Source organism: Drosophila erecta, unplaced genomic scaffold (assembly GCF_003286155.1).
Source record: "Drosophila erecta strain 14021-0224.00,06,07 unplaced genomic scaffold, DereRS2 tig00000055-arrow-pilon, whole genome shotgun sequence".
Lineage (NCBI taxonomy): Eukaryota > Metazoa > Arthropoda > Insecta > Diptera > Drosophilidae > Drosophila > Drosophila erecta.
The window spans coordinates 8425673-8448735 of record NW_020825200.1 but is presented as its reverse complement, the minus strand read 5'-3'; the positions used below and the strand labels follow the sequence as shown (position 1 = coordinate 8448735).

General features: G+C 49.5%; 1 protein-coding gene across 26 annotated transcripts in view; it reads left to right on the top strand.

Annotated features, from left to right (window-relative positions):
- Positions 1-23063, top strand: part of LOC6541201 (sorbin and SH3 domain-containing protein 1) — a 35512-nt gene that overhangs the window by 6500 nt on the left and 5949 nt on the right. For 2 of the 26 annotated variants that reach the window (XM_026978392.1, XM_026978391.1), the window contains exons 1-8: positions 309-6524; positions 16629-16782; positions 16842-16962; positions 17291-17323; positions 17507-17575; positions 17735-17787; positions 17854-18032; positions 18414-22244. In XM_026978392.1, coding sequence (XP_026834193.1) covers positions 1064-6524; positions 16629-16782; positions 16842-16962; positions 17291-17323; positions 17507-17575; positions 17735-17787; positions 17854-18032; positions 18414-22244 — 9901 coding nt within the window. In that variant the 5' untranslated portion in view covers positions 309-1063. Of the gene's footprint in view, positions 1-308; positions 6525-7147; positions 7575-8925; positions 9133-9681; positions 9872-10052; positions 10125-12824; positions 12992-14396; positions 14784-15344; positions 15444-15632; positions 15773-15870; positions 15944-16161; positions 16195-16397; positions 16534-16628; positions 16783-16841; positions 16963-17290; positions 17324-17506; positions 17576-17734; positions 17788-17853; positions 18033-18413; positions 22245-22465; positions 22565-23063 lie in introns of those variants that run through there. The other 24 variants (XM_026978399.1, XM_026978398.1, XM_026978395.1 and 21 more) reach the window with 21 other exon arrangements.

Here is a 23063-nt window from a genome sequence, read left to right as displayed (position 1 = left end):
ACAAATAACGTTCGTGTTCCAAAAACATTTTCTAATATTTATGGATGCGCCGAATATATTTTTGAACCGTGCGTTTGTTTTCTGCTCATCGGACTTTATGAGTTTGTTTGGCTTGTGGAAATTGCATTGACCTAGAAGTCATATTGTTGTTTTTTCGGCCTCTTGGGTATTTGGATGTCTTTGGAATACCCTGCATTCTGATTCTGTTTTGGTTTTGCACACTTTTCTCCCGCTCTCTGACTTTCTGTTTCTCCGTATACTCGTATATTGTGAGCATGAGCATCATTATGAATTCCCCGATTTTCTTTTTGTGTGTATATTTTCAAATACATGCCACTGTGCATCCGAATCGGGGTGTCTGTAAAAATGTGTGTGAGTGGGAGACTGGGGAGCTGGCTCCCGGCTGAGATCGTGGAAAGCCCACGGCCCATTCCTTGTCCGTCGGTCGCCAGCGCCACGAGGAACGGGAAGCGCGATCTAAAAAATATATTTAAAAAATTGTTCACCCCGTGTGTCCGCTGCTCAAATCGAACTTACCCTCGTAACGAGAGCGAAAGTTCAGTATTCAAAACGCAATTTAATTTGGCCAAAACAATTCGAGGCAATCGGAGACAAAGGCGCGATCTCGGCAGCGAAAATTAAACCTCAAAACATAACGATTTCGGACGCGTGCCAGGCGTTGGGCGTTTGGCGGTGGGCGGGGCGGGGCGGCTGCGACGTCGGCAGCGGCTGCGACGTCGCTGTTTTATATGATTTTCCGCTCGTAGTGCTCGTTTTTATTTTTTATTTTCTTTTTTTCGATTTTGCCGGCTGTCGTCGTGAGCAGAATGCCGCCGGCTCTCGGTTCTGGTTCTCAGTTCAGTTCTGTTTGAGTTTCTGGCGACGAGTGACACACACAGAGGGAACTAGAAATAAACGACACCGATATACGAAACAAAACTTAGTTGTACTGTAGATTCTGGCTGATTAAGAAACACGAAACACGAAGCACTCGCACACACACACATATCTCACCCACAAGGAAAACTGCATTAGTTCAGATCGAGCGAAAGTGCCGTAGACGATGCCCAATAACCGCAATCGTAATCGCAATCGCAATCGCAACAAACGCAATCGAAACCAAAACCAAAACCAAAATCAGAATCCGAGCCAAGACCAAAGCAATCAGCAGCAGGCAGAAGGGGCGGAGGATCGGGAGGAGCAGCAGGATTCCCAGACTCAGATCGCAGTAGCACAATCTTCTTCCTCCGTAGATGATAATGGAAATTCTGGCAGCGTTTCAAATGGGCCAACGGAAAACAGCGAAGAGGTGACGAGCACTCTTGAGAAAACCGAGGAAAAACAAGAAATATCCGAGCAACCAGCAACAGTCATCCAAAAAGAAGCAGATTCAGAGGCAGAAATGGGTGCCAAAAACTCAAAACACCGCAAGGAAAAGTCCGATAAGCAGGCATCTAATGGAAAAGCCGAAGAGCAGGTGCGTCCACCACCCACCATTATAAGAAGGCCACCCGGCAGCCCCCGGCAAGCCAAGGTCATAGTTCATCGAATTGTGAGGGAAGAGCACAAGACCAATGGTAAAGCTCCATCTCCAGAGCCACCCAAAGTGGTGGCATCCAAGGAGCAGCACTTGGAGGTCGAAGACTCAAAGAAGCAGAAACCCGAGGCATGTCAGGAAGTTGAAACTAAGCAGGGGCAAGAAAACGAACCAAGTCAAAAGGACATTGCGGAATCTAGTCAACTTTTGGAGGATGCACAGCAGGAACATATCGAAGTGGAAGAGAATCAACAAGTTAACTTAAAGGATGAGCCTATTGAAAAGAATCCACAGGAAGCGCAACATGACCCAAAGGAATCGGAGCCATATGTGTTGCAACTCGAAAAGGCCATGGAATTTGTGGAAAATGCACATCAGCAACACGTTGCTGCCGTACAAAGTTATCAAAAACAAAGAGACACCGAGCAAAACGCACAGCAACAGGAGCACATCCTGCAGGAAACAACTGAAGCACAACAGCAACATATTGCAGTTCCCCAAATCCTTGGAGATCCCAAAAAGAAAGAAGAGGAGCTCGCACAGCACCAGAGGAATAATGAAAAGCAGGAACCCGTTTTGAATAATGGCCAACAGCAGCAGCATGAGATTGCACCAAAATCACCAAGGGAAATCCAAATAAAAGTTGAGTTTCATGCCGAGGATCCTCTTCCCCAGCAGCCGCCTCCTCAGAAGCCCGCCTCCAAGGTGATTATCCACCAGATACACCTGGAAACCAGCGACGAGGAGAAAAATACTAAGCCCACTTTCGAGGAGATCAGCAGCACCACCGGTTCCCTGGCCGGAGCACTATCGCCACCACCCCGCTATTTAGTGGAGTCGCCGAAGAACGTGTCAAGTGGTCAGTTCTCGCGCTTCTCGCGCGACGTGCAAATCCAGGAGCTGGAACTGAACAGCGACTGCAGCTCCGGGGAATTCAATTCCCTGCAGTCGCCGCTGGTTTGCGAAGTAGACTCGGAATCAGAGGGATCGATAGCCTTGGGACCGGAACGATCGCCGTCGGATCAGCAGGTGCCGTCCAACAGCCGAGTGGAGCAGCAGGAGCAGTTGCGCCAGAAACGTGCCCAGAAACGGAACGCTTTGGAGTCGCACTTCCTGCCGCAGTTGATTAATCCCCGCTATCTGGACAGCATCCTAGAGGAGAATGAATGGAGAAACTCCACCGCCTCCTCTGGCGGAAGCGATCAGACGGGGATCCGCACACCCAAGCTCAACGAGACCTTTCCCCGGAGTCAGTTGGACTTCAGCCGCAGGCACAAGCGGAGGGAGGAGGCCCCGTCGCCTCTGAAGCTCGAAACCAGGCTGCTGGAGGATGCAACCGATGTGGAGAGCTGCACCCGACTGCAGAGCACCCTGTCTCCCCAGTCGGAGGATGCGGAGCTGGTTTACCTGAGCTCCTCGGCCTCCAGCAGTGTCTCTGATCTCATGGAACTAGAACTGGAGCAGGCGGCCGCCTTGGCGGAGAGGGCCCTTGTGGATTTGGATACGGATGCCAGCCGCTTGATTGCTCGACCGGATGATGAGATGAGCAGCACTAGTACCACCACGGCAGACAGGAGTGAGACGGAAGCGGAAACGGAAACGGAGACGGACAGAGAGGGCGAGCAGAGTCGCGAGAGCACACCTGTTAACGCCAACCCGACGCTCGCCAGTTCGCAGTCTTCGCTGCTGAGCGCTGCAACGTTGACGCCGACGCCTACGACGACGCCGACGACGACGCCCACTCCCGCCGATCGCGAACAATTAGCAAAAGATACAAATGTATCTGGTGGATCGACTGTTAGTTTCGGGGCAGCATCGCCGCTAGCGGCCACGCGCGAGGAGTTCGTTCGCAACATGGACAAAGTGCGCGAGTTGATCGAGATGACGCGGCGCGAGCAGGAGCAAGGTGAACTACCGCGATCGCCGTCGCCGCCGCCCGTTCCCCCGCCTCCCGCCTCCGTGGCGCCCTACAGTCCCGAGTCCTCCTCGTTCCACCTAGCTTCCTTGCAGCTGAAGCGGCAGGAGTCGAACGACTCCCACTGCTCCGACAGCACCACCCACAGCCAATGCACGGCCATCAACCTGGCCAGTCCCCCACCGCCATCCACCGCTCAGCCACCCACACCGCCACTCAGACAAAAGCCTGCACCACCACCCGTTCCGCCACCCGTTTCACCACCCGCACCACCCACTCCCCAATCAGAGCCAGAGCTTTCAGTTGCAGATTCGGTTGCGGTTGCGAATGCGGATGCGGATGCAGATGCCGACACGGATACGGAAGCCATAAAGAAGCTGCGCTTGCTGTGCACCGAGCAGCTGGCTTCCATGCCCTATGGCGAACAGGTGCTGGAGGAGCTAGCCAGTGTGGCCCAGAACATAACCGATCAATCCCAGAGCAAGATGCCCTATCCCATGCCGCAGTTGCCGCACATCAAGGAGTTGCAGTTAAACGCAAACGAGGGCAAGTCCTCCTCCGCCTGGCTGGGTCTGCCCACCCAGTCCGATCCCCAGGTATTGGTGTGCCTGTCGCCCGGCCAGAGGGATTTGGTAAATAACCAGACCCAAGCGGATGACCTGCTAGATGCGCACCAAAAGTTCGTGGAGCGTCGGGGATACCATGAGTTGTCCAAGGCCGAGGTTCTCGAGCAGGACCACCAGCAGCAGCAGAGCGAGATGCTCAAAACGGCGGCCATGATGCGCGAGTTGCGCAAGAGCCTCTCGCCGCCGGCGCCCCCTGTCCCTCCGCCGCCGGTACCGCTGAAGAGCGCAGAAACGGCGGCCAAGGCGACCGCTCATGAAAACGCCAAGAGAGATGACGCAAGCGAACAAAAGCAGAAGATCACAGAATGCGAATCGTCATCGCTTCAAAATAAACCAAGGCGAGCAGCTGATCTTGGCGCTCAGCAGTCGGCAGAGCACCGCCAGAGCAGCAGCACCACCACCTCCAGCCACAAAGCGACCACAGAGACCATGTCCAGTGACGCCGCCAAGTTTCCCACACTGGACAGCATGGAGAGTGAGCTGGCCAGAATGTTCCCCCAGCACAAGGGCGACATTTTCGAGGAGCAGCGCAAGCGGTTCTCCAACATTGAGTTCCCCAGCCATCAGCCCCTCCTCAGTCAGACCAAGCGGTACTCCAACATCGAGACGAGCAGCTTCGAGTCCAGGAAGCGCATGGAGAATGGTCAGGTCGTCTACGATGTGAGCACTTCCAGTCACGAGAAGAAGGAGCAGGGTGATCCACCCAAGGAGCAGCCCGTGCCGCCCGTTCCCCCGCCGCCAATTATGTCAGCAGCGAAATTAAACGGTAACACTTTCATTGATAATGGCGTGGCGCCCAAAAATAGCCAGCCGTCGCGAGAGAGCGGTAGCGGCAGCGGCAGCGACAACGGTACGTATGAGGAATTTCGGCAGCGTGCCAAGGCCGCTGCGGATGCTTTTGGAGAGCAGCGGGAGCAGCAAAACGGGCTGGATGAAGATCGCGTGTTCAAGGACTTCGATAGGCTATCGCAGCAGATGCACGCCGAGCTGCAGAGCACGCGGGAAAAGCGGGAGAAGTCCGCTTCCATGTACGATCTCAGTGGCTTCACCCGACCGGCGACTGGTCATCCGAGACTGGATGAGTTGCAGCAGAGAAGACATGCCCACATGCAGGAGTTGGAAAGGGAAATTGAGCGGTCGGCAAAGTCGCGACAGGAGCGAATGTCCTCGGTACCGCGACAAATGGAGGCGACACCACCGCGAACTCATGAGATTCCCATCGAACTAGAGCCGCGTTCCCGCCGCGCAGAGTCCCTGTGCAATCTGAATGAGCCACCACCACGTCCGCATACCACCGTGGGTCACTATAACCATCCGGTGCCCCAGGATGACTGGTCCAGGTATGCCAACGATTTGGGATACTCGGAGAATATAGCACGACCCTTTGCCAGGGAGGTGGAGATTTGCTATCAGCGGCAGAATCAGCGAACACCACATGGCATTAGGGCTCCCCGCCTCTCCGCCAGCACCAATGATCTGAGCAGCTCTAGTCAGTATAGCTACGATACCTTCAATGCTTACGGAGGCAGGAGGACCCATGCCCCCATGTTGAACCAGGCGCAACAGCAACAACGTCCTCATTACGGCAGTTGTTACTCCATGATCGAGAGGGATCCCAATCCAAGGTACATAAGCACCACCTCGCGAAGGGGCGTGAGTCCAGCACCACCACCAGTTGCATCTCCGCAACAGCAGCAGGTTCCACCGCCTGCCTACGATCGCCAGCAGAGGAGATCCTCGCTGCCGAGGGAATTGCATGAACAGCAGCTGAAGTACATACTGTCCAAGGAGGAGGAGCTCAAGTTTGAAGTGGAGCGACTGCAGCAGGAGCGCCGTCGTCTAATGGAGGAAATGCAGAGGGCTCCAGTCCTGCCGGCTCCTCAGAGGAGGGAGAGCTACAGGCCCGCCGCCAAGCTGCCCACTCTGAGCGAGGATGAGGTATTCCGGCAGCAAATGGCCGAGGAATGGATGAACAAGGTGGCTGAGCGGGAAGAGCGGCGCCAGCACAAGATCATACGCATATCGAAGATCGAGGATGAGCACGATCACTCAGCCGTGGACAAGGCAACCATAAGCGATGAGTTCTTGGATCGGGTGAAAGAGCGTCGTCATAAATTGGCTATGCCGGCGGACAGCGATTGGGAAAGTGGGGCGGAGTCACAGCCCCAGCCAGCCGCCCACTCCCAGCCAGAATCGGATGTGGAGACGCCACCAGTACGCATACTGGAGGGCCAGGCGGAGGCCAGTCTCCGCCAGCTGCCACGGCACCTGCGGGAGTTCGCCAAGTTCTCCACCAGCGAACAGTTGCCGGATGGCGCCCAAATGGAGCGTCACGAGGAGCAGGAGCGCAGCGAGGAGGCCACCGACAATGCGCACAGCAGTGCCAGCAAGAAGACGAGCATCGTGAAGACGTACAAGGTTTCCAGGCTACCGCCTTCCGTCCAGGGTGAGTTTCCCGGCCAGTTTTCCGTGGGAAATCGCGGTCGACTCTATCGCGAACGCTCGCAAACGGCGCGGCTCGTGAGTCATAACATCCCCCTGGAACTAACCAGTAACCACAGCTCATCGCCTGACTCCGACTCCAATCCCGGTTGTGGTTCGTCCCCAGCTCCAGGTTCCTCCACCCCATCCTCTATCCCATCCCTAGTGCAATCTCCTACCCCAGCACCAGCACCACCGCCACCCATTGAACCATTGAATCCCTCATCCAGCACAGCTGGCGGCATCTTGGGCACTGCTTTGTTGCTGGGCTTATCCCTGCTGACCGCCTGGAACAAGTTCAGTTAGTTCATCTTTCCCGCACACTCCCAGTTGATCCACACATTTCAATCAAACTTGATCTTAAAAGGAATCGATTGGTTTCGATATGAAGTTGCTCACAATGCCATACCAAAATTGCATCTGTTAATATCAAGTTGGTAGTAATCCGTTATCTGGTTTTTGGCCATCTCGCTCATATACTCATATACTGTAGCTACTTGGTGTTGTCCTATCTCTCTCTTTTGTATATCTCTACCTCTCTCTTCTGACTGTTCATTGTGCGCGAATGCTCCTACTTCCTCCACACAGACGAGGCCACAGAAAGCGAAACTGAAACCAGAAGCACCACTATCCATCAGATAAATCGCTCCAGCGATCCCCAGCCGGGAAAAATCGGTGCCAGTTTGAACGAGTTTTTCGCAGGCTCACCCTTCCGAGCGAAAATCTACGAAGAGTTCGACAAGTACTGGCGAAACTTCGAGCACTCCGCCTCGAACACCTTCTAGGGCCATCCTGAACCACAAACCGAATGCTTTGACCCCTAACCCTTGACCCGGCCCCTTTCAAGGCCCTTCCCCTGCAGCTGCATGCAGCATCCCCACTCTCAGCTCATGTTATATATTCAAATATAAACACGTTACAGATTTGTCCAAATTGCGTTTGTGAAACTTTGTTAAATGTTCAAAACATTGAAAATAATCTTAATACATTAGCAATAAAACGATACCGAAAATTATATTTAGTGTTGTTTAATGTTTAATAAACGAAATTATTTGATTAACCACAAATTGTTTACTTGTTTTGAGTATTTTCGTTGCATTCATCCGATACTCGTTGTTTATATTCCGCATGCGATTCCTTTTAGTTGTGTGATATGTCCCGAAAAAGAGAGAGGCGATGTGCTTGAAAAAACAACTAATCCATATTTGTGTGTAGTGTACAGATATTTGCAGACGTTGGGTTGAGAAATATCAGACATGCGTAAACAAAATGTTTGGGAAATATATGCCAGATCTGTAAACCATCTACTCATCGTTTTGGGAAACATTTCGAATTTGAATAAACAAAACAAGCTGTTAATCAAGAACTAAGACGATAATTTAACACCCTAAGCTTTAAGTATTTGAGTTTATCTCAATATTTATGCAGCTTATTCTTACCATTTTTAACATTGTCTTCATAACTATTTCAATTCAGGTCGGAATCTATGAGTTTTATTTAATTTAAGCTGTCTGATATTTCCAAACTTACCACATATAATTGTCTAATCTTAGCTTACGTCTAGATAATAAATCATTTGGCTTTGTAATCCGCAAACATTCGCTTAAGTCTCAAAAGCTCAAATGCTCGAGGGCTAAAACCGGCTTTACCCTTTCGCGGCTTTGCCAGACCCCCTTCCCACCCCCTCGTGGTGACTTATCTGCCCCTCAAGAATTGCAATCAAGCTCAAGAAACGAGAACAAAATAAGGAAAAGACAAGCGAAATTGCGATTAAGCGGAAATTTTAAATTAATTCCATTCAATTGCATGGACACAAAGTGCAGTCCGACAGACGATCCGTTTGTTTAAAGAGAATTACGGAATCGGGGGCAATTGGGCTAGAGCGTCTACACAGAGAAAAATACTTGTTATCATCAGGTTGATAGTTTGATTAGTGACCACTATTTAAATCATCAATTTTAGAGATAATTTATCAATATGGATAGTTGTCGATTAACCATATAGAAGAAGATACAAAGGCTTAAAATTTAAGACCCATTATTGGGATAAATATATTAAAAAGTGGTTCTATTCTACAAAACATAAGTGCGATATTGAGAGCAGGTTATCCTTATCCAAGATATGGAAATTCGAATAGAATTATTTTATTCCTTTGATTTTAGATTTCTATTAAAATTCAAAGCAATATATCTAATAACATTGCATTTAAAAGTGGATAGTTATTGGATAGTGGATAGTACACAGTTAGGTTGCCACGATTTTTCTCTGTGTACAAGCGAATGTGCATGCTGAAATGGGAACGGGGAGCGGGGGCGACGATCGGAACCCGCTAGATGGCGAAGATCTAACCGAATGCTATCGTTCAGACAGAGCCACTGCAACCGAGGAGGCGAACTCAGCGGCAACGGGAATGGGTGTCCGGCTGCGACCACGCCCACCCAAGCAGACGCGCTTCCTCCTTAACGCGCAGCAGCTGCAGCAGCAGAGGCAGCGGCGCAGCTGGTCGGAAAGCGATCTTCTCAAGGAGATCGACAGCGAACTGCAGCTGGCCAAAGGCTTCCTCTACGCGAATGGTGTGTCAGAAACCCCTAGAACGCCTCTCCACCCCCCTGCTTTCAATCCACGCACCCCGCCACCCGCCACCCGTCCCCTGTGTCTAATTGTTTAACCCCTTCACGATATCCGTGCAATTATGTTAAGTGTATATTTAGACAAATCCACTCACGACATGAGTGAGTTTTGCTAGCCTGCCTGAAAGTAGGCAACAGAGTTCGCTCATTTTTGTTTCAGCACATTGCGTATACGACGTGAAGGCTTCTCCTTGGTCACTTGCCACACTCGCCTACACATTTACACACACCGCCAAATATTTATCTTTATCTGCACTGCGTCCATAATTTATGACCCACTTGAGTCGAAGATCTCTCGCATTCACTGCCCAGAAGATCGCTCTTCTTGGCTGCCTCTCCTGCCACTGTCTCTGTTTACGAAAGCATAAAAAAATTGTTGTTTATGCTGGGCGAAACGTAAAGAAATACGAATTTTTCATCTGAGAACGAGAACGTTCAACAAATTTGTTGTCTTGCGCTCGCACACAAATTGAGATTTTTCGGCTGGGATCTGGCTAACGAAAGTCCAAGCAACCTGCCCGAAAATTCAACCGTTTCGTAGTCGTCGTCGTGTTAAAGTCGTGTGAGCAACGCGAAGGCGCGTCAGAAAACAGAAAATAGAAAATATAGAAAAGTCCGAAGTCGGAAATTGAAATTAAAAAAAGAAGTCGCTTCTATATTTCCACAGCACAAATGGGGCAGGGTTAGTTGAGTGTTTAGTGTTCAAATTTGTTTGTGTGCCTGCCAAACGTGTGGCCACTTCCGCAGTGAAAGTATCGATAAGATAGCAAGATGCACGGGCTGCACACGAAGTGAAGTGCATAAAGTGAAGAGTATCCCGATCTATATTGCCTTTCTGGCCATTTGCAATTTGATTTTTGCAGAGCACACACAAAGCACGGCGGGCACCGCGATGTTTGCACCCAAATTCAAGGCGCGCGCGCCACCAGGCTCAGGTAAATTGTATCTGGCGGATGCGTTTGCAACCGCAGATGCATTCACGACAAGTGTGACAAATGGCCAACATGACGTTTTCAGTGGGTTGTCTTTGATGATTCCCTGGCGAAGCTGACGAAGAGTTCAGTTCAGTGGCTCTATCGTCGCGATTTTCCAGTTTTCCCGTCAACTTTCCACCTTTCGACTTATTCATTTTCAAATTTATTGCCTGTATTTATAGATCATTTTTTGTGTTAGCTCTTTCATTCCATTTTGTTTTTTTTTTTCTCGGTTGGGCTGAACTTGATTTTGCCTTTGGCAGTTGCGATTGTTTATTTTAAATATTTCACATTAGTTCTTGTTAATTGTGCACGCACCAAAAATTTCCACATGATTTAGGGAAACATTTTGGAAAATCCAAACTGGAACGAGGTGCGCCATTGCTAAATATACGGCATGACGTAAAATCCGAGGGAGAAAATGCTGTATATTTATTACAATATTTGCAATGTTCCCAATTGTTGTTCGCTATTCGTGTTAGACGCCCACGCGTATACCGCCTTTTACAGTCTCCAATAAAAATGCCTGCTAAATAAGATCAACACGGAGAGCAGAGTACTCTGCCATGTCGCCATCAAGATCCATTTGATGTTCTTCTTGGCCAGGTTCGTTGGATTTTCCATTCAGCAGAATCCGCCGTGGGCCATAAAACCCCTTTGGGGATTTAAGGGGGCGTAGGCAAATCCATCAAACTTTCATTCCTTGATTGGCGTCATCTGATGGCATTATCTATGCTTTTGAAATTTCGATCTGCTACACATTTATTTAAAGCATTAATTTGTATGCTGTTATTTTTAACATTTTCCCCGTTCTTGTTTTTTTCGGTTCAGTCTTCTTATTTTGCCATGCCGAAGAATGGAAAATATAAATTTGAAGACTCTTAGTGAGTGAAAATAATTTATAGTTTGTTATAAATTCAGTTGAACTTGAACAAAACGATTCCTATGCCTTTGCTACTGGCCAGGAATTGGCGATTTAATTCGGTTTGATGACGTTGCCCTCGTTGGGATTATCAATCTGCTAGAAGAGATCTTAATAATAGCGATTGGAATGGAATTCATGAGTCAATAGGTGGGCAGATGAATAAATATACAGATCGTGCATAAGGTGCTGGAATCCGGCTATAATTATGTGTACGTTTTTATAGCCATATTACTTCACAGAGCTTGGGAAAATAATAAATCAATGATAAACCTTGTTTTATATATATTTTGTATTTTCTTAATGCTGCTTGTTACATAAAAATAAAACCGCAACAATTTCGTATAATAAAATATGTCTTTTAAAAACAAATGGAATAGACATTTTATTCGTATCTTAATCACCTCCCTTAATCTCATGGCCCATTATGCGGCTGCCAACTAGGGCTTTTCCAATCACTTCCAAGTGAACTGCAGATATGCACTCCATAAATAATCCCAAGTGGAGGAGTTCCCGCCTCATCCACGAGCCACACACAGACGTACTGCCCAGAATTCCACATAAATCAACTCAGGAAATGCTCTTAATTTGCCAGAGCCCGCCGCACCCAAGTCCATTCTTATGCCCATGTCCAATTGACAGGTCGCACTCTGACTCGGAACTCCCGATCCGTTTGGAACTCCCGTTTTCAATCCGTGACAGGTTGCCCAGATCCCCCGGCTACTCCTCCTGAACTATTTTCTCCATCACCTTTTGTGTGAAATTTACAAGGCCGCAGCGAGCATATGGGTTCCGCTATTGAAAAAGCATTTTACAACTATCCAGAGTTAAAATTAAATGGTTCCCTCATTCCTGCAATGATTCACACACTGAGAAAAGTCTCTGGCTTTGTTCGGAAAATAGTTTCTTAGAATAAGTTAAATTCTTTGTACAGATTTATAAGGAGTAAAAGATATGGTTATGTCGATATGATATGTTATAAAGGAAAACTATTAAGTTCGATTCGAGAATACAAATCTGTCCTTAGGCGACTTTTTCTGCAGTGCAGTCCCATTTGTGTTGTTTTCCAATTGGTTCTTATGCGCAAATCGATAAATTTGAAATGAATTGCCCCGAACAACGAAAGCCAGCGAAATGCGGCTTCTGCTCGACTGCGGGCGCTCCTTAGCGGGTGTGTCGCGCTCTCAAGTGCCACTATTAACATTTTTCCAAGCGAATTTTCGAATTTTCCGTCTGATTTGTTCTAAAGCAGCAGCAGTAGCAGCAGTAGTAGCTGTAGTAGCGTCAGTGGCCACCGGAAGTGCCGAGCCAAGTCAAGCCAAACCAATCGAGTTGGCTTTGTGTTTGGCTTTGCTTTTTGTTTTGGCTTTGCTTTTTGTCTGGTTTTGCCGAAGAGTTGTTTTGATGTTTCGATGTTTTGTTTTGTGACTTTTGTAGCTGCTTCACTGTACTCCGGCGCACACACTTCCGTTCCATTTCGCATTGCACGCATAATTGGCGTTTTCCCCTCGAGGCTCCCCTGTCTCCGGTTGATCGAGCACCGAGCAGCCAGAATGGTAATTGATCTGCTATTTGGGCACTGCGGCTATGAGGCGGAGGCTTCTCCCGTAGCCAAAACTGGGTGTGTTGTTTGGCTCTTGCCTTTGTTTCTCCCTGCCCATAGCCATTCACATTCCCATTCCCATTCCCATTCCGAATCTGAATCCGATTCCGAATCCATCCCCATTCCCGGGCTTTTAGCTCTGCTCGACGCTGGCGAGTCACGCAAAATTCAGTTCGCCTCGAGCCGTGCGCGGAGTCAGCAACTCAATCAGCGAATCGCTCTTGAAATCCAAATCGGTGGACCATCCGTATCCGTATCTGTATCCGTGTTGGTATCCGTAGTCGTATCGTGGAATCTGCTCAGGTAAATCCCTCAGATTTAAGCGACTAATCTGAGTGACTCAGAGGATCACGGTGTGTGCGAGTTTGATTGACATTTGCAAGCAGAAATTTCCTTTTGATTCGATTGTATAATTCAATTAAGTGCTGATTGAATAAAGACGTCAGCGCGCCCACATACGAAACACCAGCATCAGCACCACCTCCCCTAACAGTTTCTACCAACACCCACCACCCACCCCGTGAAACCCAAGAAATCCGCTAACAAATTTAGAGGCAGCACCACTGCTCCTCGGCCAAATACGTGTCAATGTCTCGAAGGCAATGCGCCTAGGGCATCGCTATATCTATCTGTATCTGAATCGGTATATGTATCTGTGATCTCGCGGTGTTTGCTTGTGGTTTTTGTTTTTTACAGGTGGCATATAAATCTGTAGAATGAAAGTTTTTGGCTAGACCCGATGCAAAGCTGCACAGACATCGCGAGGGTTACTTGACTAGAAACCAGATAATGCCGGCTAAGAAATGTCACAAGGGCAATTTGAAGGCAATTTGGTCCAATTAAGCATGAGACTAGAGGATATTCTTCTGCGGATTAAATTGGTTAAACGCTGGTCAAAATGGTCATCAAATTGTACGACCATTAGAAATTTAGTTGAATTTGTAAACACAAATCACATTTATCATATTTAGGGTTCTCAAATCCGAATGATTCTAATGTGATAATCAAGTTTTTGGGAGCTTTAAATTGGCTTTAGCAGCTTATCATTAGAAAGGTTAATTTATATCTAAAACTATATTTGCATCCATTATAATATAAAATGTTAATGGTTTATGAGCATTTCTTTAGTTGGGTTGGTCATAAGAAATTAGAGCCTTGTCGCAATATTTCAAAACTTTTTTTAGGCCACGATAAGAAAGGTTTTCGGTGTAATGGGAACCCCAGTATCACACCTCGCCCAGTTCTTTAGCGGTCGGGAATATAAATTTATTTTATTTTCCTGCATGTGTGTGTTTCGTGAATGCTAAACATGCGCCAAATGCGATGACTCATTCCATCCGTGTGAGAGGAGCGTCAGTGTGTGTATGTTTGTGTGAGTGTGCCTATGTGTGTTGGCCAAATTTTGAATGGCTGCCAAATGGCGGCTTCCTCGGTCGCCGTCGTATTAATTATGGCTGTTCCACGTCGCTGTGTTTGTTTGTCAATTTGTCTCCGCTCGGCTTGTTGACTGCCCAAAAAGCTATTTTCGAGGAGATCTGCGGTTTAAGCATAGCCAGCCAGCATAAACTTGTTGACAAGTGTAAATGTCGGTGCGGAAAACTCAATCTCTGAACTCGCCGGCGCCCCTGAAAATGTCACCAGCCACATGAAAGACGCAAAGACCACCGCCCACACTAGCTTACCCTTTAAAAACCAAAACTTTCGACAGGCGTGTGGACACCTTACGGTTCCAGCGGCGATCTAAATCAATCGGGCACCACATCAGCCACGCCCCCGCCGCCGCCGCCGCCCTCGCTGCCCGTTTGGACGCCCCAACCGTCACCGGTGCTAAGCGGACGCAAGGAGTTCCGTCCGGTCCATTTCGAGTCCCCCACCCTGCCCCGTCGCTATACGGCGCAGCAGCAACAGAAGACGACGACTACAATCCCTCCCTGGTCCAGTGCGGAGAACGGAGAAGGAGAAGGTGCCCCCCCACCACCCACGGCGCCAGCCTCCCTCAACTCCGTGTACTCCAACTCGGACTACGCCGAAACTGACTGCTCCGGACACTTTGGTCCCGTGGCGCCCAGTGCCAGTGTCTCCGACAAGATCAGAAGTACTATATGCCTTTCGCTCCCCTTGTTCTCAGTACTTAGTCAGGTCCTTATCCAATACTCATAGAAAGTGAATTGCTTAAAGAGAATGATTTAGCACTGGGAAAGAATCTTTGAGATACTTTTGCAGATAAAACGTGAAATACAATTCTTAAAGTCAGTATTTTCTGTTTTCCAAAACAATCAAATTTGCCTCACGCTGTATTATTTGTTTTCTATTTTGGTACAACTAAATATCAATTACCTTTTGATATTTTGGTGCGCATTATTTGTATACCTCTATAGGTATAGATGAGATCATTATTGCTATTGCAAATATACATAGGTTTCCCTGACCATATTGATCAAATGTGATTGGCAGAGTACAACGGTATTTTATACAAGGGGAAATTCGAATTCTTCAATGACGCAATTATGAACTATAGAAGAATATATTAGCAGGTCTTTGAGTGTTGGAAAAAGTCGACTTCTACGACTACGTCTTACTGCCACCCGCCTTATTTTCTGTCCCAAAAGTCTATCGATTTTGCTAACGATTTACCGCCGTTTACCGCCCCGAAAAGCATTCGAACGCTCCTCGTCCAACTCGGAGTTGCAGAGGCCGTTTGTGCGGCGCCAGCTGTCCGACGCCAGTCGTCCAGCCTACAGGCCCAATGAAGTCAGTAAGTATAGCCGATGTGGGTATGGCAAGTGACCAGGTGAAGCGAGCTCAGTCGACGCACAACACTGAATGTAGCTGTGATGTTTGTGCCCCCGTTTAACCCTTATATCTAAAACAATAAACCGATGATCCGAGCCCCCATAGACCTATGACCTCCAAGCACTAACCAAACTCCATCTGCGGTTTCCAGTCTACAAAGTCAAGCACGAGTATATGAGCGAACCGGAGACGGGCAGCGATCGTCCCCGGAAAATGGCCCAGTTAGGCAGAAGGCAGTACGACGGCATTGGTCCGGTGACCAACGATGGAATGCCCATCATCCTGAGATCGGTAAAGGAAGCCCTATTCACTGGGGCGTGTCGGGGGTTTTGAACTCGAAGTGAGACGAATTGATACGAGTATTGTTCCTTATCCTTATCCACATGCAGGAGGTCAAGCAGCCGCATCAGCATGAGTGGTACAAGCGTCTCTATCAGACGATTCACAAGCAGAAGAACGGCGGTAAATGTCACTCACTTTGCCTTTGGTCTGAAGCATTCCAATCCCCCAGTGCACCACACCCCATTCCCATTCCCATTCCCACAACCCAGCTCATTCCCACTCCCCAAAATGTCCATCTCCCAATCCTCCCAATCCCTGTAATGCTTCAGTCTGATCTGATCTCCAACTTATCGTTTCGGTGTCTCGTTTCTCATTTCCCCATTCGCTTTCGCCTCAAGATGAATTCGTGGTTCGCTACAAGTATCCCAGAGGTGATTCTTTGTTCTTTGATCTATAAACTATGCCTATCCCCCAGTAGCTCCTCCCTCTTAGTAACCCGCTTTTGCCTGTACATGTAGCCAGGGTCTAGTGACCTCTAAGCTTTGACAAATAGAGAGCTACATTCTATTTTGGTTTTATTTTGTTTAGATGCATGCCGTATTATTTGGTTTACCTACATATGAGTTCTCCCATGTTCCAGTGTCTAGATCATTGACAGTTTGGAAGCTTCTACTAAATTTCACGACTAACCTAATCTAAGGCCTAACTCACCGAACAAAAACCACAAAACAACGCTAACATCATGTCCGCCAGTACACCACCAACACGAAGTAATGATTATGTGAAAGTAGAGCTTGATAAACCGCTTTGTGCTTGTACAACTGAATACATGCCCCGACTAATGAGTTCTTCTGTCTCCGATCAGTCCGTCCGTCCTACAAGAGCAACGGATACGTCTCAGAGCCGGAACCCAACTACGATTCGGATTACTCCACGGTGAGGTACCGCACCCAGAATCCGCACCGCGTGCAGTCCATCTCCTCGGCTGTCAATGTGCGCAACCTTAAGCAGGACGAGAAGTGAGTCATTATATTTGTGAAATGTAATCGTATTAATGAACCCTGCTATTATGTTGCAGGTTGTATGGTACTATGCCAAATCCCATAAAATCAGCACAAAGCTCGTATAAGAATCAGCCAGGTCGCATCGAGAACTACACGACAGGTCATTCCTCTGTTTCCGAAAAGGAAAAGAAGGAGGTAAGTGCCAGTTCTGAGAACATTCACATTAACGTTTCATCAGCGTCACCCAAATGCTCACCATTTTGGGACGACCCACTTCACCACCATCATTTTTAACCCACGCAAAGCAATCAGTCGTCTTTGCTCAATGGAACCACTTTGCTGGCCTTGTCCGCAGCACCGATCTTTAGCTTATTGCCCCAGCTCATCCACACGTCACGATAATACCCACCAAACCCTTATCGGGTCCATAATCATGCAGCATTCACACTCACCACCCATAATCTGCCATTCAGATCGCCTCAAGTATTCTAACTCACAGCAATTATTCTATTCACAATTCTAGTGGTGGGACGAAGTGATGGACATCTTTAACGGGGTATGATCTCTACTATAATATCTAGATTTAGTCTTAGCTAATTTACCTTCCGATTGAGCTACCGAGACCGTTTTCCGTTGTCTAACGTGAACTAAACCGTTCCCAACTGTTTGCTTACTTTATATCTTTCCTTGCCTACCATTTACCGCCCACCAAAATGCCTGATCCATATCCTTCGCAAAGTGGCTTAGGGAGCACACACGCATCCCGCGTATTATCATAGAGTTCGTCGACGAGTTCGACGGCATCGGAGTAAGTTTTGCCCGGACAGAGTATCCATCGATCTGTCAGATAAATGAAAGCGAGACAGGAATCATTGCAAAGGCACCAGAACTACTAATAGAAGCCTCTCAGTTTTATCCTTGTGCCTGAAGTAATGCTAATTCATGTACTTTCTCTTTTCCCCAATAGAATCTAGAACAATCGAAACTATCGCCATTGTACACTGAAGGAAATTTGTCCAGGTAAGCAATCTAGCTAGAACTTTATATGATCTCAAGATATAACCTACATTCCCCCTATCCTTGCAGGGCTTTGGCCAAGGAATCCGGGTATACTAGCGACTCCAATCTGGTCTTCCGCAAGAAGGAGGTGCCCGTGAGCAGTCCCCTCAGCCCCGTGGAACAAAAGCTGGCCTACAAGAGTCTCCAGGCAGGCGGAGAACCTCCTCTGCTCGGCTTCCGCAAACCAGCGCCCGAGAAACCCCGTGGTAAGTGATACACTTTGTAGGTTTTGGGTTAGTTAGTTGCTTAGCCGGAGCTCTAATCTTCTACTAATCATAGTCGTAAGTCGCTGGGCTATCTACTCACTAATCCTGCAAACGGTGTTGGTTCCAAGGTCTATCTTTTGTACACCAAACTATTTAAGAATTTAACCTCTTTGCCACCTCTCGCCCTGGTTGTATCCCCATCACCCACAATCACTGCTCACCTGAAGTTGTATTTGACTGCCCCTAAAAAGGCGGGCTCCACCTAAAAGAAAAAAACGAATAAGCAAAAAAAGCACCACCGTTTATGGCACTGTCACAGGCACCACCGAACCAACAGAAGCCACTGGCTAATTTAAAATCCGTTTTAATGCCATCCCCAAGAAATTTTGGAGGAGTTCGAATTCATTCAGATCACGCCCACGCTCACAAAGATTCGTGTGAGTACCAAGGAGCTGGAAGAAGAAGTGGAATCCCTGAGAGAAGCAGCAACGCCACCGCCTCCGCCGCCACCACCACCACCTCCCCCTCCCCAATCTTTGACCACGAGAAGGGACAAGAAGCCCGTGAAGATGTTTTCGCAGCTCTCGAAGAATCTGCCCTCGTTCATTCCGCTGGGCAAGAAGCAGCAAGTGTCGCAACAGGATGACCCACCTCCAAGGCCGCCCCACAGAAGGTCCAGCTGCACGAAGAGCACTGTGCGAGTTCTGAGCTCCGCCTCAAAGTCCAGGCATGAGCAGTGCTTCCAACCGCCGAGTGGAACTGCCCCTGGGGTATCCACCGTCACCCTGCGGAAGGTGGCCACTTCGAGTTGTTCCCGTCGTGAGCCCATTTGCCGATCGAAGTCGGCGGGAGCGGTGTCCACCCTTTTGCAAACTCTGACGGCCACCAAGGAGACCCGACTCACCCGTCGGGTTCAGCAGCCGCAGCAGCAATCGCGCTTGAGGTCCTCGAGTCCCAGTAGGCGCCCCGCCCGCCTTCTGGCCCTTCGCCATTCCAGCCGCAGTCCTGTGGCCTTTGGCAGGAGCATATCGAAGGAAAGGAGCTTCGCTGAGGAAAAGAAGCGACTGGAGAACACGCTGCCTGCGAATCGCACCAACTTTGAGGCCAGTACCAATATACTAAGGGATCCCTCCCTGAAATCCCCCCAAGAGGTGAGGGAGGCAGTGCGTTCGTATGCGACCTCGCGCAGCAAGTCCTTGCCACGACTTCGTCATACTACAGTGAGCACTACCACAAGGCAGACCATGTGCTTCCCGCAGGTGCGACCCCAGACGCTCTTGGATTGCGGAACTCGGTCGCTGAGGAAGTCGTCCTCGAAAGCGGGAAAGGGCCAGGAAAAGAACGGATCTAATGACAGCTTGCCGAGAAGCAACTCCACCTTCTCCATTGACTCTATGGTGCGTCAGGAAATTGTGCCCATTGCACCACCCAAGACATATGTTGGGAGGTCCAGAGGATCACTCTCTAAGGCGCTGGTTCCACTTCAGAGCAGTCGAAGCGAAGGTCACGTGCCCAGGAAGCGTCAGTCTGGAAAATCTACCAGCAAGCCACCACCACCAGTTACTGTCCACTCCTACAGCGAATCAGTGAGGGAGAAGACCAACTTTTGGAACGACTACAACGCCAAGCAGGCCATGTCCTTGCCGCAGGAGTACAAGTTCTGTCCGGAGGATGTGTGCGATTTCGAGAGTCATGCGATCCAGCAGCCGTGTATCGAGGATCTTGTGTGGAAGTATGAGGGCAAGGAGCAGCGTCCACCGAAGCAAGTGACCGTGACGGATATCGCTCGTCCTCAGTCACCACAATTGAGCCAGGAGCGTCGCTTTTCGCCCACTCGAGAGGTTAGGGTGCCCCAAATCAGCCGGGAGGTGAGATCTCCCTCTCGTCGTCGCATCGATAGCCTGCGTTCCAAGGACAAAGAACAGTCCTTGGCCAGGGCCAGCAGCCTGAGCAGCGCAGATGAGCGCAAGAGAGCTACTCCAGCTCCATCCAATGGGCTCTACCAATGCGGAGAGCTAGCCCACAGTGCCACGTCGTTGACTCAGCTGGAACGTCATAGTCCCAGCTGCCGGTATCGTAACAATTGCGAGCGCTTCACCGAATTGAATCGCTTCTACAGCACCTTGGAGCGAGTGGGTCAGCTGGAGAGGGCCACGTCCTCCAGCAGCTTTCATCCATTGAGGAAGGATGCTGAACTCCTGGACTTTGATGAGTGGCGCCGGGTGCGACTTCATGAACGTGCTGAAAAGGAGCTGCAATATTTGGTTGGAAAGCTACGAGATGACCAAAAGCAAAGGGATCTTCACTTCCGTTCGAAAGATGTAGACTCCATTAAGTGGCGTCAAGAGGCCGACCAATCCCTGGTTGCCAAGAAGAAGTCCGTGGAGGATCTGCGCGAAAACTTTGAGCAGCTGAATCTCCTCAGGCAGCAGCAGCAGCTCCAATCGGAGCCAGTGCATCGCCATTGGAGGCGCAACACGGTGGCTGATTTGGCCTGCAGTCTGGAGCACCAGGCCGCGGCTGAACCCGAAATGGAGCGTCACTTGGACAACGATCTAGTGAGCACGTTATCCAAGGATCAGATTAAAAAAATAACCCAGCAGCTGAACGAGATCTACTCAGGGAATCGCCAGGCTCCCGCCGTCGAGGAGCAGTATGTCGTAACCGTGGAAAAGGGTTCCCGTCCAAATGGTCTGAAAGTGCGTTGCAACTCCACCATCTCCAAGGATCAGCTACTGGGCCCAGTTCAACGTAAGCGAGATGAACAGCAATCAAATCAGTCATTGCCTCGTTCCACTCGCAGTCAATCTCCCGTGGTGGTGGCACGAGAAACCCGTGGCGCCATTGCAGCCAAGAATGCTGAGTTGACCTTGACGAAACCGCCGGATGTGCCACCCAGACCGAAGGCCACGCCAAGTCAGGAGCCCACGAGCAAGCCATCGCCAAAGGCGGAACTCAAAGTTGAAACTCGCGAGCCGGCCGAAGACATAAGCCAAAAGATACAGTACTTCGAGGATCGCCAGTTCGATGAGCCGCCCAAGACCATTTACCACGCTCGCGAAGATTCCTCGCCGGACGAAGCAGAGGTAATGCGACTCATCAACAAAAACATGCAGGAACGTCAGAGAGCCAGGCAACTTCATCACCACCAGGAGCTGAGTAACTCACTGACCGACTTGAGCGGGGTTTTTGGCGAGCGTCCCGCGGCCCGGGTAAATTTTCACTTGCACAGCCCGCCCGACCGTCCGCCCGACGATACCGAGCTTATCAGCTTTGGGAACGGTTCACCGGATCACGGAGAAGGCAGTCTTGAGCTCTACTCGGACTCCTTCTACCGGTCGCGCAGTCTGTCGCCCCAATCGCAGGCCTCGGCCTGCTCCAGCTCCTACCTGCAGAGGGTGTACACCGGCGAGGTGCGGAAGATGCGTCAGCACTTCGAGAGCATTCAGCAGTCCGGCGAACAATCCCGGGAGCCATCCAATGAGCGGCGCGATTTTTTTGGGCTTAGCTCGCTGCGGAGGGCGCGCAGCGATCCCGAAATGAGTGCGGGATCCAAAGACGCCCCGGACACCGCTACGGAGGCGGTGTCGAAGGAGGATGTGCCTCGGTTAACACACAAATTCGAGTTCAGGGCAGCCACGCCCTCGCCGGAACGAGGAAGAAGGCGTCTGCGAAGCGCCCAGGATCGTCTAATGCCCCACATCGATATCATCAGCAAGACAGCGGCCTTGAAAAGAGAACTACCCATTCCGGTTCGATCGAGTCCCACGAGGAGCGTGAGCAGCAACAGCCATTGCTTCGAGCGCCTGAGGATGCGCTACGAGTCACCGGAGCCGCAGACCCAGAGCTATTTGTCCACCTCGCATCCGGATATGCGGGATGTGCACGACATATCGCCTCACCTGAGTGCCGACTGGGTGGCTCACAAGCACCCGAAACCGACGAAGCCCAAGGACCTGCCCAAGAAGCCACAACGGGTGGTGAGGGCGAGCTCCACGTCACCACCTCGACCAGCAAGGTCGCAGAACCACCAGTTGAGCTCCCGGCTGACCAGCTGCATGAAGGATATATTCGCCAACCAGAAATTCGATCCCAACAAGCATCGGCCCAAGGCCCGATATGTTCCCGATGGTGCGGAGAATGGCAATCAGAAGTCCAAGGATAGTGGCACCTTAGAGCGCCTCAAGAAGACTGCCATGGTGACCTTTAAAGGTGATTATTGCGTACGACTTTCAGGGAGCAGTGGTTGGGGTCTCCATGGGAATGATCAGGGATGAGCCAGGGCAACTATTCGCCTTCCTGATAGACTACTTACGCTTCGTTGGTCGCCAGATCTCGTAGAGCTAGCTGCTGCTTGTTGGGTACTCCCCCATTGGTCTTTACTATTCCAAATTATCCCTTTACTCGTCTCTTATCTGTAATCGTTGGCGCAGATCTCGACCCGAACGCGCCCCCCATTCCCCCACAGCCGCCAGTCAAGGGTCTCTCCGCCTACGATTTCCCGTACAACACCGACACCGTCGACGGATCAGGTGAGTGACGATGATGCAGGTGCTCCCTGGCATTTCCGAAACGGTGCAAGAACTAACCGCCGCTAAAAGTAAGGGAGTTAAAATGGGAGGATTCGAGCTCTTCTGTACTAAATGTGATAAGAGGGTTTACCCGAATATATTTAACCCTAAACTTCACAACCACTCATTTAATTATTATCATGTATTTTGACCAACCCTACTTGCCAAGCGTGCATTCTAATCTTGAAAAAATATATTAAAATCATTGAAAGTATAATCTTAGTATCCACTAAATACATGAAAAGTCGTCAACGGAAATTGGCCCGGATTAATGCTCATATCAACTAGTTAGCGGACTAAATTTGGTCAGCTTATCATAGCCGGGTCATTTAAGATACCCATTCCCTTCCGCACTAAGCCAGTGTCATTCGTTGACCTTTGCTAAAAGCATTTTTACTACCACAACAACGGGCAATTTCCGCAATTGCTGCAATTTCGCTTTGAAGGCGCGCCGTGCCTC